At 38.1% G+C, this 15,683-nt stretch overlaps 1 protein-coding gene across 4 annotated transcripts in view; it reads left to right on the top strand.

The window, feature by feature from the left end:
• The window catches only part of PLEKHG4B (pleckstrin homology and RhoGEF domain containing G4B), a 960,241-nt gene that overhangs the window by 858,348 nt on the left and 86,210 nt on the right, over nucleotides 1-15,683 (top strand). For all 4 annotated transcript variants that reach the window (XM_044065125.1, XM_044065124.1, XM_044065120.1 and 1 more), the window contains exon 19: nucleotides 5,707-5,884. In XM_044065125.1, the coding sequence (XP_043921060.1) occupies nucleotides 5,707-5,884 (178 nt within the window). The remainder of the gene's footprint in view (nucleotides 1-5,706; nucleotides 5,885-15,683) is intronic.

The following is a 15,683-nucleotide window of genomic DNA, read 5'->3' as shown; positions in this document are numbered from 1 at the left end:
TTCAACATTTATTTTTGTTATTTTCAAATGTTGAACTAGGGCATTCAGTGTTTCCATTTCAGAAAGTTTAGTCCAATCACCCTTTAGATAGTAAACCGCCAGCACTCTAGCAAACAAATTCAGTGCAAACTTCACCAAGGAGATGACTTTGCAAATCCCACTGATGGTTTTAACACCTCTCCCATTATTATTAAAGAACATATTTTAAAGTTATTATCCAAAAATAAAAATACTGCCTCCATGAGACCTGCTAATATACCTGGATGTCTAACAAACAGTGTTAAGCATGCAGCGGTAAAGCCATTCCTTAAATATAATGAACCTGAGTTAAGCCACTGGCTTTGTTCCTGAGATTTGGCACACAGCAGTGGTAATGCCATTCCCTGAGGATGGCTGTACCGCTTACCCCCAAAATTATAGGCCTATTCATCCTGGAAGTATTATCTGCAAAGCCTTGGAGTACATTTTAACTGATGTGATAAACTATGACATTAAAAACCTCACAAGCTAGACCTGCATCAGTTTGGCTTTGTGAAGGGTAGATCCTATCTGATGAATTTGCTTGCATTCTTTGAAAGGGTAACTCATGCTGTTGATAAAAGGGTAACTCATGCCATTAATAAAAGAGTAATACATGCTGTCGACTGTGGTCATACATTCCCCACAGCATACTTTGACTTGGCAAAGACATTCAATACCAAGCTTAAGACATTGCAAATTGATCCCTATGTGGTAAAATGGATAGCAAACTGGCTGAAAGACAGTACACATTTGGTACAAAGGCAGATGCCTCATCAGAGAGTATGAATACTATCAGAAGTGTACCACAGGGCTCCATGCCAAGACTCTTCATATTTAGTATTTACTTTTCAGACCTCAAGACCACCAATCAAGAACTCAGGCAGACCAAGTCTGTGGTCTACTATAAACTGAAGGTCATTCTCAAAACACCTTCAGATGCCCAAACCCTACAGCAAGAACTTATACTTGTGCATACCTGGTATACAAAATATGGACTCCGACTAAATGCTAAAAAGTTATCGTCATATTTGGTCCTAAGACTTATGCCATAGACATTGCTCCAGTCAAGAATGAAAATGTTGGTGGAGACCAGCTAGGCAGCATAGGCCATAAATTCCCTTTCCTTTATTCACCATTTGACAATAATCACTAGGAAGTCCTTCCACCTGGCACAGCTGATTGCCAAAGGAATATCTTCCGTATCTGTACAGGTCATTGTTCCCCTGTATTCAGCACTGATTAGGCCAATTACTAAATAAAATGTCCCCTTTGGGATGTACCTCACTTGACATATCAAGAAACTAGAGAGACCTCAGAGGTTTGTAATGAAGAAGATCACTAACTTAAAATCTCTAAGCTCTCAAGAAAGTCTCAAAGTGCTCTCCATATACTTACTGTATTAGAGGCTCCTAAGAGCAGGTATATGCTTCATCTTCTGAGCCATTAGAGACCCAACAGTCCAGGAACTGTTTTATGTCTACAAATTAAATAGCCCCACAAACACCAGGATCATGAATCAAAATCTTCACCAGAAGATAAATAAAACCAGATGGAGAGAAAGGTTCATTATTATACACCACACCCCCACCTCTGGAATAAACTGCCACTGCAATTTAAGCGGTGTAATTCAACTTCTCCCTTCAAGCAATAATTAAATATCTGGTGAGGGTCACTATGAGGGTGGGCGTTGTCAAGGCAGAAATGGTTGTAAGACTCTAATTGCCTTGCATTTCCTATGATATACCTTATAGATCCACTGTGGTGCAGCGGTAGTGTTGTTGCCTCACAGCAAGAGGTTCTCCCATTCGATTCTTGGCTGGAGTGTGGGGAGTTCCTTCTGTGTGGAGTCTGCATGTCGTTCCGAAAGACATGAGTAACTGGGCGTGCCTTCGTTGAAGGTTGGGTGTCGAGCTGGCAACTCGGCACCGTAAAAATCTACTGCCAATCATTAGCAGACTGGAGTTCCACTGTGGCGACCCCTAAGTGGGAAAAGCCAAAAGATGTTATTTCCTATGATATACCTTGCATGTATTTATTTCACCGAGGATATTATTTGTAATTATGGTGAGCTGAAAATCATAAAACTTTATAAATATAATGTATTACACATGGCATCATAATGTCTGAATGTTATTCTTTCAAATAGACTAGGAGCCTGAGTTCTGTGAGGCTACTTGAGCTTTGCAGTCGACTTTGATAATATACCAGTATATGATGTTTGAACAAGACACTTGACTTTCTCCAAGGGATAGAATATCTTCTGCCCCAAAAGTTTGCTAAATAAGCTGCGATTAACAGATTGTATTTCTGATTGGCATATTACTATTATTTAAATAAATGGCATTGATTGATTTACTATTCTGATGAAGTTTCAGGATTATGAGAGACAAAAGCACTAAACAAACATTTAGAAGATATTTCTAGTGTGCGTTTTCTGTCTGTTTTGGTCACCAGTTTTTCATCAATGGTGTGGTTTTGTTTGGAATGGACTAATACTTATTCTTTGATATGGCTGGAATGGCCCTGACAGATTTTATGATTTCTGAGATGAGTACTTTCTTAGGTAGATAAACATGGAGAATTTTCAAGGTTGCAAGATCAGTGTAAAACAGGACACAAATATAGAATTAGACTGTTAAATAGAGGCCACCAAGTCTGTCTGAGATGCCAATGATTATTCTCAGTCTGTAGAGAGAAAAGCCTGTGCTTGGACCTTAGGCAGTGTATCTCAGTAGTTAGTAGTTATGAGTGATGAGATACAAATACATTGCAGCTCGTAGACCTCGGTTTGATACTTACACTTTCTCAATACTTGACTACTGCATAACCAATTGGTCTAATGTGATCAGTGCTGTACACTGGTTAACAATTTCAAGTAAATAAACCAAACCAAAGTCTCCCAAATCACCAAAGAAAAGCAAATGTACTTGGTGAGCCAGTCTTAGGTAACAAATAATGGGAACATGCATAAATAAGTTACACTGAAAAGACCAGACACATTTACTGAAGCATTTGATGAGCCTAAACACCAAGTTCACTTAGGTGTATCTTCAGCTTGTCTGATCAAAATGGAATTAAGTCTTGATGACATCGAGGGATAAATCCCAGTCTCAGTCCCATCTGACCCAAGCCTATCTAGGGCCCCTGGTACTAGAGGTAACAACTAAGGAGGAATTGCTCACCTCATATTAGGGAAGTGAACTGGTTTGGCCCCAGTACTATAATGCCATCTGGAGGAAGGCCCAGAGGTGCACTTCATATGCAAAGGGACTAAGGAATGGTCTTTCAGACAGCACTTGTACTTTGACCAAGCATCATATTGTCTTTGTAAGTACACATTCACATTGGTGTGTGGTTTAGCAAGGGATTATACCTCACCTACTGGATGCAGGCAGAGGACTGACAATAGAATGAAAATCCCTGAACTGACTGGGGGCCAATGCTGTTGGCAGATGACTTTCAGCCCCCACACATACCCTGTTTACTTTGAGAAAGACAAGAGCTCTAAGACGACAGGTCCCAAAGGACATCTCCCCATTGGGGGTGATACTGGTTGTTTTGATGTAACAGGATGAAGGGGAAAAAAAGGGACGATAGGGCACCATAGGTCTGGATGGCCAGGCTGGCGTGGGACAACAAAAATGAAACTAAAAATTAGAGAGGCTGCAGTGATGTATGTGCTTAGCAACCTAATTTGTCAAGAGGCTGCTTGACTTAAACTTTGATACGAAGGCAGAAAAATTTTCTCTTTAGAGGACAGTCAGCAATGCAAACAGTCTGTACATTTCCTATAGAGTTTTGTTTTCTTTTCAGAGTAAATAAATGTCCCCCAAAGTGTTTAAAATCATTCTAACAGTTTTTCTTTGTTGGCACTATTTTTAAATGTCTCCTTCTCACCTACATGGCCTGTGTTACTGTAGGGACGTTAGCTGTTTTCTTTTTCTTTAATATTATAGTCATTTATACTTTTTGTTCATATTGTTACCGTCAGTTCCTTGTTCAGTGAAACAGTTGTATTTTGTAAGTAAAATGTATAGATCTTTGAATTATTTTTGTATTTTCTTCCCAGTTTCATAATTCCACCCTCCTTTTTTTCACTTCAAGATGTCTGGCCTTCCCAGTGCCATTTTCTGTTGCCAGGTTTACCAGCTTGTCCTTCCACCCCAGACTTTTTCCAGCCCAGGGCTGGGCTGGCATGGATCTTAAGGGCATCCTGGGTGGGGGGGTCATGCCAGTGACTGTTTCAGTTGGAGACAATTTTATTTAATGATCTACCATTATTTTTCCCCCTCTCCAGTGTTTTTCTCTTCTGTCTAAGAGCTAATCCCCTCTATAGACCACATCCCCCTTTGGGGACAACTTAAATGAATGCTCTCTCCTGGGTAGGTGCGCCTATTTCTCCCTGTCAATGCCTCTGACACTTTATTTACAATCAAACTTGGGTGACTCGGTCTATTCTTATGGCATTATCCTTCTATGCCATAGCAGAAGATCCAATTTTACAATTCTTAAAGATTTAATGTAGGTATATATTATGAACATTGTTGTTAAAATGCATGTCCGAACTAAGCCTTGACAAGTGTCACATTTGAGAAACTAATTTTGTTTGGGTGATAATCAATAACCACAACCCTCTGCATGTAAAGTATCCAGTACAGCTGTGGTGTATGGACACTGAAGATAAAACTGTTTTTTTTTTTTTTTCATTTTACATCTGCACTGATGCCTTGGGATTCTAAAAGGCTATACAATGATGAACACGGCATAAAAAACACAGTATATTTTAGTAGCAGATAAGCAGAACCTCAAAATCCTGTAGTTGTCAGTTTAAAACATTGTTGAAAAATGAACATATCTGTGTTATGGTGTGGTATGGATGTACATCATTTTAATGCTGAGAGTTACTTAATTGTGAAAAAAATTCTACACGGTCATTGTTGCTATACTAGCATGGCAAATAACGATAGCTGAACTGTCACACTCTCTCCCTTTGTATAGCAACAAATCAGGTTTGGTCATTTTTATGAATATATTAGCTATTGACAACTGATTTGTCTAGTCCAAGTATCCAAAAACTATATTTCTTCAAAGATCATAGTATTTGAACACTCCATATACAAGCACACCAGCTGCAGGCTGTGCTGTCCCATCCCTCATTCCCTAGCATGATTAGTGTCATGTAAATATCGAATGGAAACCAGTTGAAATGACATCAGAAAAAAAATAGCCAAGTTTTCTATGAAGGACAAAATCCCCCATTTCCTCCTAAATAGGGAGCAGGAGGGCCCCTGCAAACTTCTCTTCTTAATTTTAACTCTTAGCTAAGGCTGCCTTGGGGATTAAAAAGGATTCCTTTTTATTTCATGTAACAGTTTTAATCAAGTAACCTACTCCATTTCAGGAATGCTAAAAAAACAGAGTGAAAAATGTATCACATCTGATTTTTTTGTGGTGTCTTACTGACAACACAATTTACTAGACAACATTTTACTAATTTTTAGAAAGTTTCTTTCAGTTTGTGTTCACTTATTCATTTGTGACCTAATAAACAAATCCACTTCCTGACGAAAGTGATGTATAGTGAAAGTTATCTCCAGTATGTTTCTAGTACCCAAGTCTCAACAACTGATGTATGCTTTCCTTTAACATGCAAACAAGAATTAAAAATGTTTGTTTTTATCCCAGACAGCTGAGATTGGAATGACAGAAAATGTTGGAGACAGTGGACTACGTTTTGAGATCTGGTTTCGAAGGAGGAAGTCTCAAGATACTTACGTTCTACAAGCCAGTTCCACAGAGATCAAAGCAGCCTGGACAAGCATGATTGGAAAGATACTGTGGCGACAGGCTCTGCGAAACAGAGGTAAAATCCAGATTGCCTTGCAGCACAGGAAAATTGTGTTGGAGTAAAAACAAAAGTTATAAGAAATGTTGACCCTTGAAATGTGGTTTTATTAACATGGACAGTTTTTGCACATTCTCATAAAGCAGGAAATGCAAGCTTTTTATAAACAGATAATAAGACAATCTGATATGACATAGCTGCATTACTGGCAAACAGTATTATTAGTCCTCAAAAAGAGTGTCTGAAGATCACTTGTCCATAGCCAGGTATTTGAAATCATGCAGTGTTAGATAAACAGGATGTTCACTCCATTCTATGCAGACTGAACTTTTTATATGTAGGAAAACAACCTTTGAGCAATGCCAGCATGAATTGCTCACTTTTCTTGATGCATAAAGATTTGTGTTATACATTCTGTACGTACTGAAGGATGTCTAGTATTGCATAGTTATCCTGCATTGTACTCATTTGTAGTTGCAGGTAGAAAGGCACTTAATAACAATACAGATGCACGTATGGGAGCCATTTCAGAAAAGTTACTGGTTAGGAGTACACGAAGTATACACCAGTGACTATTTCCAATTCTGAGAAATCCCTACTATTAGCACAAGGACATGCAGCACCACGGTGCGCTGTCTCTGCAGCAGTACTAAATGCTAATGAGACATTCTGGGAGAGGCATATGCCAGTTAGTCATTTGCTGTCCCCCAGAAATACTTGCATAAAATAACTCAGCCTCTCATGTTAATGACGAAGGCCAAAAGCTCATGTTCACCCGTCGAGGTACAGATAAGTGCTTCAGAGTTTATTGGACAGGTAGTGTTGGGGTGCGGTATATGCATTTCTGTATTTGTGTGGCTGTGTGTGTGAGTGTATGTGTGACTGTGTGTCTACCTGGGAAGTTGCAGTAGGGGGTTTTAGTGAGGCACTTTAGTGAGATGCTAGGTTGGGGGGGTGTATGTGTGTGTGTTTGTGTGTATGCTTGTCATAGCTGCCTACTCTCCTAGACTAATGAGCATATCCTGCAACATTATTTAGGAAGGCAACATTATACACCAGGGTACTCTGCATATGGTGTGCTAAAGCCATTTAAAAGAAGCAAAAGAAAGATGACATGGGTTGAGAAAACGCTAGACACCAGGGATATTCGGTATATTGTGCCCTGAAAGAGCTAAAAAGGATTCAAACCTCAAACAGAGGTTATTAGTTCTCTGCACCACCAGTAGACACCAGGGACACATTAAAATATTGCCGAACTGTTTGTATAAAAAATGTATGTGTACATTGAAATCAGAGAAGTTTTCAGACCCTGCACCCAGAAAGCAGTAGCATTGACCCACTATGTTAGCTAATCAGTTAGTGTAGTTAGGGTTGTTTTACATAATGAGTATGAACTTAATACCTGCATGGTTCAATGAATGAGGGCAACGGTAGGAGTGTGTCCATGTAGGAGGAGCAAAGTTGGCAGAAACTTTAGACAACCCAGGGAGAATATTTAAACTATTAGTGGAACTCAAATAGAAAGTTAAAGGAGCAACATGTGTGCCAGCACTATGTATTTTATGAACAGTAAGGAGAATGAAACTCTGTCTGCCGTTATTTATATTCTGTAAGGATCCTTGATTTATGAGAACAGGCACAAAACAATACAAAGACACGTCAGGGGCATTCTGTCAACTTGGGATAGGTAAGAGGTATATGTGCTGTGTGTGTGTGTGTGTGTGTGTGTGTGTGTGTGTGTGTGTAACAATGTGTATATGTGTATATGAGTATAACTGGCAGGTGTCCTATGCCAACATGCTACATGGGCTGCCAGCCTTAGCTACCACAGGAAAGTGCTAGTTAGCATTAGTGGTAGTTAGTTGATTCAGAGACATGCACATTACCTCTTAAAGACATGTTTCCTTATTGCATTGCTTAACAGCCACTTTTTAACACAGCTCTTACCCCTAGCACTGCGGCTCTTTCTGAAACTCCAGTAATATTCTCCTGGTCTACAACTTCTTCATTAAATATGTAAATTTGTTAAAACAAACTTACATTTTTTAAATTGTTGTTCAGCTCTAGCTTTGTCTTCTTTTGCTATACTGAATAAGATGCAAAATTTGAAAGCCACATTAGATTGAATTATTCTCGTCAGTAATGTTTAGATAGAATATCAAATATTTCAAATGTTAGACGTCATACCAAATTTTTTTTTACACATATCAAAGTGCATTTGTGAAGTACCAAAGTTTTTAGCAAATATTCTTGCCACTTAAATCTTGTAATCTAGACATAGACTTGTCAAAGGTCAGATTGTATTACTCAGACCTATACTAATATAGTAGTAGCATGAGGTATGCTCTCTGTGAAAAGTCTGATTTATCCATCAGACAGTGTACATATCCTAATTTTGTGTAAAAACTTGACTTAGTCTTAGATTACTTGATTCTACATGAGGACTTAATATCTATACTTAGGGCAAATTTTATAAGCAAAAACAACATTTCTAAAATCCTGAAATCACCTGTATAATTGTTTTTCACATGCACAGTCAAAATAACTGGAAGAATATCTTCTTTCTGATAGACCTTAATTAAACTGCTGTATTGTACCAGCACACAATTTAGGCTGTTTCTCCTTTCACAGATATATCAAGCAAAAATCATTCATATTTTTCTTTAAGTAGCTCCTTACCTACTTCTTTGCTTTGTCAAGTGATTAATTCCTTACTAGCTAATACCTTGCAGTTAGTTAGCACTAAAATTCACAACTCTGACATGTAAAAATAACATATGAAAGTTATATTTAGTTAGTGGTGTTAGGTCAAGTAAAGTCTGTAATACGCTATTAGTATTCTCCCATTTTTCCATGTCTCATAGTCATTAACCATTAAGTGATAAACACATCATTTTGCAACAAATGAAGCCTGATTTGTTATATGTTGTACCATTAAATAACTTTTACTACTTGTTTTCTCAGATAATCATATAATTTGTCCCGATAAACATGTTACTTCTCAAGCTGACACCTGAAGAATGTTACCTGTGATATTATTATGCAAAATCTGTGTTGGGTCATATACAAATACACATGGAAAGCTGATTGGCAATGTCTTTGTTCATCATGTTTCATTTACATTTAAGCTAGAGATATTATAATGAGCATTTAAAATAGTTGTGTTCCCTATTGCTAGAATTCAGTAAGGTTATTGTAACCATTGACACCTTTAGTTTTAAAAGAAGAAAGTCACTAAATTTATTTAAATAAACAAATCAGTCTGTAAGTCATTGTAAAATAAACCTGTAACCTATATTTTGTCGGTGACCATTTGTTTGGATGCAAAAACATAAAAATGTAATTTATGCCACACCTACCTTTGCCTGATGCATTATATTACTTTATCCGCAGTGGTGCAGTGGTAGTGTTGTTGCTTCACAGCAAGAGGTTCTCCCATTCAGTTCTCGGCTAGAGTGCAGGGAGTGCCTTCTGTGTGGAGTCTGCATGTCCTCCCAGCGGGTCGAGCGGCGTTCCAAAAGACATGTGTGAATGGGCAGGCCTTCGTTGAAGGTTGGGCATCAAGTTGGCAACTCAGCACCATGAAAATCTACAGCCAATCATTAGTGGACCGGAGCTCCGCTGTGGTGACCCCTAACCGAGAAAAGCCGAAAGACAAACAAGTAGTCTTAATACTGCTTGTGTTAGGATCTCATAATAATAGTAGGCAAGTAGCTTTACAACTTACCTCATTGGTAGTGTAGCAAGGTAGAGGCAAAGGGAGCAATTCCCCCAGGTGCAAAGTGTTAGATGGTGTTATTTTGAGTAATGAAATGCTGCTACAAGAAGCAATTTTTTTTTAGTGCTTCAGCATGGATAGGATCTATCTTGGATACTTCTCCACGAGGAATTAAGTATGGTGCATTTGACCTTAATATACCACAGTAAAGTAAATCATCTGCAAGTCCATACACATTACTTTAGTTTCCACAACTGCCCCTCACATTTGCTTCAAGGAGAAGCCAAATGTAGATGTCACAAGAGAGTTCAGTCTCCTGTGGAAAAGCATTAAATATCCATGAACTGCCTATAGCTCTCACTGTTTCTGGGAGGAAAATAACATTCAGAAGGAAGCATGTTTGTGACTACAGAGAGATAATGTTAAACATATGTTATTCCCCACCTAGACTTTTTTTGTTGAATAGGTGGAATGTGATATTTTTTATCACACTATCATTGAACCTAGTTTCTCTGTTTTTGTATAAATTTGGAACAAAAAAGATGACACACCAATCAGCATCCTAAAGACAGCTGAAATGTTTTCTTGAAGAGATAAAGGGGCCATTGCTTTGACTGAAAGGTAGCCATTGAAAAAAATCATCATCCTGCTGTCTCAGCCCAGTCAAAATCCTTTCAATTTTTTTTGCTTTTTTTTTGCTTCTCTGTTGAAGAGCTGGGAGTGGGGTGGGGGTGTACTGGCTTCCCACAGTCATAAGAAGTTTTTTTTTGCTGTTCTGTTGTATAGCTAGGGGTCATGGCATTGACTGTAAGGAAGCCAGTGGAACAATCCGCTTTTTACAGTCACGGGTCCTTTTTTTTTTTTTTTGCTGTAGAACAAAACGGGGTGGGGTAGAATTTACATGACTGGCACTGGGCACAAAATGAGCCAGCTACAACTATGCCCCTCATGTGTTTACACGCAACTAGGCCTTTACCTAATCTTTGTCTAAACTACTTCAGTGATGTGTATGTTAGTCCCCTTACCAATATACTCACTTTGTGCTCAAATGACTCTAGTTTCATATATTTTCTCTCTTTTTCATTCAAATTAACTCTACCTTGTATCTGAATAAGTATTTTCCACCAACTTTTTCCTCATGTCACTTAAATTAACTGATAACTAGTAACTTTCTTTTTGATATTCCCCTTCAAGAAGCTTTGGAAAATCATTATAAAATACTTTGATGCAAATCTGTCTTATAAAAATATAATCTTTTGATGTATCCTATAATTTGAAAATAACTTTTTCTTAGAAGAAAATTATAGCATTGCCACCTCACACCAAGAGGTTCTCTGGTTTGATTCTTGGCTGGGGTGCCTTCTGTGTGGAGTCAGCATGTCCTCCCTGTGGTCGCATGGGTTTCCTCCGGGTTCTCTGGTTTCCTCCCACATCCCAAAGACATGCTGTAGGTGGATTGGACACTCCAAATTGGCCCTAGGTGTGAGTGTGTGTGTGCCTTCTGTGGAAGGTTGGGTGCCGGGCTGGCACCTCGGCCCCGTAAATCTCCACTACCAATCATGAGCAGGTACGTGATCCGTTGTGGTGACCCCTAACCGGGAAAAAGCCGAAAGAAGAAGAAGAAGAAGATATTCATATATTTAACACATAGTTTCTATAATATATGTAACGTAATCTGTGATTACAATGTACTAATTACAAGTGATAATGTTTTTAATTTATCTAAAAATGTATAATGACTCTCCAGTACATATTGGTTATCACCCTTTGCAGCACTGAAGGTTTCCACACAGTTGTTCATAAATTCCTTAATGTTGAAATTCTTTGTGAAACCTGCGTCATTATGTTCCTTGTGATCTGCCTAATAAACATATCAAATACTTTTCTGTAGTTTCCTGACACATTAACTTTTTAAAATAAATTGTCACTGTTTAGCTGTTTGAATGTTACCACGTACTATAGAATATATCCACTTCTATAAGTTTTAGACTAATGGTTGTTAGTTAGCCAGTAATCAAACCTAGAATCTTCTCATTATTGGAAACCATACCACTCAACCTGGAAACATCAAAAATCTGGACAAGGCCCATGAAAAATAGGTACAAATCTGTAAGTTGATTAACATAAAATTTGCATGCATAATTGCATACCACGCCCACTACAATGGTATTGTGGGACACCAACTTTCAAATGCAAACTGAAGAACAGACAACCAAAATATGGCACCAGGGTCCCGCTGCAGCCATTCTAATATCCCATTACCTGGCTATTTTGCCCCATTTACCATAAATACTAATGTGTGCATACTGCTTTACTCCTACAATGATTATTTGGATTTTATTTTTACATTTTATAGCATAATGCACAAACACTAATAGACATATGCTAAACAAAGCAATACTGTCTCACAATGAAATAGACTTAGCATTAAAACTTCTCTGCCCTTGAAACTCACAGTCATTGAAACAGCATTGAAACCCACACCACATCCAAAGAAAATGCATCTGGCCAGTGGTGGATAACGATTACCTTTGGGCTGTTTTCAAATGATAGGCGCCTTGCACACAAAACAAGAAACATACATGTGTTCTTTGATACACCTTCCTGACTTTATTAAATTATATTCCTTGTATAATACAGCACACTTGTAAGACTTAGAGCACATTTTAAATTTATTGTTTGAACATTTTACCAGTAGGCAGTGAAACAAAATGCATGAACCAATAATGACAGAACTGCCCTATTCAGAGCATTTCCATCACAAAAGTCTATATACATATATATATATATATATATATATATATATATATATATATATATATACAGTGACAGTAGTGTAAGCCATAGGCATCTTGCACAGCTTCTCACACTTATTTTCAGTTTCAGTTTTTTTTTTTTGGGGGGGGGGGGCAAAAGGCCAAAAACCAGGGACACATTTTAAACATTGCTTGTATAATTTTGGAAAGTTGCTAGAATAAAATGCTGTGTTACCACCATGCATTTCACTGTCAAGTCTTGAACCCAGGACCCTGTGCACTACAGTCAGAGCAACATACCACTATGCCAAATCAGCAGTTTCCTGAAAGATGGGAAGACTGAAACTTAAATTGCTATCATTTAGTGAATTCAGTTCTCATTTCTCACCATAGCTCTCAACCTCTTAGCACAAAAAACCTGGGCAAAGCCAATAATGGGCCAATACAGAGTTCAATTCTCACTTCTAACTATAGATCTCAATGTCTTAGCATACAAAAACCTGGACAAAGCCAGTAATGGGGGAATACAACCCCGAACTAGGGACACATTTCAAATACTGAGCTTATAAACTTAGAACATTGCTAGAATCAAAGGTTTTGTGTTACCATTTATTTTCTGAAGAATATGAAGTCTGAAATTCAAATGCCTGTCATTACTTGGTGAAGTCAATCCTTCAGTGATTTGCCACAAAAATTCTGAAAACCACAGATTTTATGAGGAACAGAACAAAAATATAGGCATAAATTCACAAGTGGTGGTGGCTAGGGACTTTAGGCTCTTTTTACCTGTACCCAATGTACAGGGTTTGAGCATGAGTATCTCTAGCCACCAGGTATAGTCACCTGGGGCATTTTCTCTCACACACACACACACACACACACACACACACACACACACACACACACACACACACACACACACACACCAGGTTCAACCAGATAATAAAATAACAGATTTCAACCAGATAATATTCAAGCAGCTCACATATTTCAACCAGATAAAATATTCAAGCAGCTCACATAAGCAAGTCCTAATAAAATTGATTTAAAAAGCTTCACTACCTCAACTTCCATTGCAAATAAATAGACTAGACTAGCTCAAGAACTGCAAGTCCATTCATGGGGTTCAACCAGATAATAAAATAAGCAATTGCAAGTTTGTTTACAGGATTTCAGATTTCAACCAGATAAAATAAATTACTGTTCAAGCAGCTCACGTAAGTGTTATAAAAAGCAGCCTTTAAGCTTCACTACCTCAACTTGCATCACAAATAAGTAGACCAGATAATAAATATATTACCATTCAAGCAGTCGCTCATAAATAGACCAGATAATAAATATATTACCATTCAAGCAGCCGTTCAGCTCATTCAAGCAGCAGCAGTCCTTGAAAAATAAATACAAGCAGTCTTCCGTCCCACTCGCAGAGCTCAATTGTGATATCACGCACATGTCTAGGCAGTCCTTTTCAGCTTACAGGCAAATAATAAGAACTTCAGATAAACAGATTGGCTATTTGTCTTCCTTATGCCCAGCAAGGCAGATCAGTATCAAAATAAACTCTTCTCTAAATGGCTGTCTACCTACATTGTTTTTTTTTTGCTATGAACATTGTAAAAACACATTTTAAGGACAACTCTATCAGGGAAGCAGGCATCACAGGAGTTTATTTTAAATGTTAAAGCTCAAACTATCTGTGAGATAACTACATCTAGCCTTCACTGCATCCTAATGTGGTTATGATCCATAAAATGTGAGATCAACTACTCTCCTCACTTACCACTTACTGTACCTCTGGGCAGTGTCACAAGTGATGTAGTTTGTGTTTATACCATAGAGCCTGTTGTTTAGGTTTCTGGGATACTTCAATCTGAGCTCTGTATCCCAGGTTGGAACAGGAAAGGAAAGCCTCATAACTGTGGCTTTGGCCACCATAGCAGCAGTACCAGATCTATAATCTGCAGACATCAGGGCACATTTGATGACTGTAAAAGTCAGAAAAGTACTGAAAATGTTGAGTTTTACCATGCTTTTTAGCCAAATGTTCTACCAACATCCTCATAGTTCAACTCATCTCTGGGGTTTTCTGAAGTCAGGCCAGGGGGATAGATGTTCACCTGCACCATATTCCTATGAATAAAGAGTCACACCAAAGCAGTGATCCTTTTTTGAGTATTTACTGTTACGGTGAGTATAAACACACTGTGTGGTACTACAAGAAAGGTGAAATTGATGAAACTTTAAGATCTACCCTGAGAAACAACTATAGATAAATAAATAAAGCAGGTGGTTTACTGAGGGCCAAAAAACATTGTATTAAATCAGTGGCTAGTGAAAAAGTCAACCTAGATGATGGTGAGGATGTATTTAAAGTGGAGAATGCATCTTTTCATGATGCCAAGTAAAATAAACTGTACATGATAGTAAATAAAAGGCTGTGACAAAGTTAAGGATATGGGACAAAAGTGTCTTTCTGCGAGGTGATATGTACTGTAAAGAAGACGCAAGGATTCATCACAGATTGTCATAACTCAACTGATCAAACCAGAAGTTAAGAAGATTCACCTGCTAAAAATTAAGTGAAATATAAAGGATTATGATTGGGTCTCTTTTCATAACCATGTTATTATGTGTTTGAGATATGGATACCAGAAATTCACCGTAAGAGAGTTGCTAAAGAGATGAATCATTGCATCCATATTGGGAACACATAATACTGGGTTACAGTCGGATACACAATCATAATTCTTTGTGTTGCATACAGCTTTATTTGCTGCATGTATTACTAGTTGCAGAAAAAAAAAGAAAAAAACGTGCAAGGTGTTTTGCTGGCTTTCAAAAGCCAGTAAAGCACTTAGTGAGTCAGTCAGATGAACTCCAACACATCTGATAAAGCTTTTAAGACTAAGTCAGTTGCAGGTATAAACAGCAGGCTGAAATCAAGCTGTTTTGAGTTCTGTCACTGTGGTTTGCTGGCCGACAAGGTCATTTCTTACTGACTAGTGTGAGACCAGAGCTAAACAGTGCTGGGGGTGTTTCACATTTGTTAGGATCAGGTCTTGTCCTACTGAAGTGCTTAACTTTTTTTTTCTTTTTTTTTTTTTTTGCTGATATTAGAGCTTAATCACAGAGCTTGACGGACTACACATTATTATTTCCCAATGTGAGGACATCCTCTCCACTCCACTTTACTTATTGCAACTACCTGTGAGGCTACAGCACTGTGGGAGAAGAGGCTGAATCTTGATGATTTGAGTCTGGCAGGTTCAGCATGTGATAACATGAATGGTTCTCCACCAGAAGTCATTGTGCTAAAGGTCTGTCTAGTGGGTAAAGGTTTTTA

This window comes from Protopterus annectens, chromosome 3.part0, assembly GCF_019279795.1.
Source record: "Protopterus annectens isolate FY-2018-M chromosome 3.part0, PAN1.0, whole genome shotgun sequence".
Lineage (NCBI taxonomy): Eukaryota > Metazoa > Chordata > Ceratodontiformes > Protopteridae > Protopterus > Protopterus annectens.
This window is presented reverse-complemented; position numbering and strand designations above follow the sequence as displayed.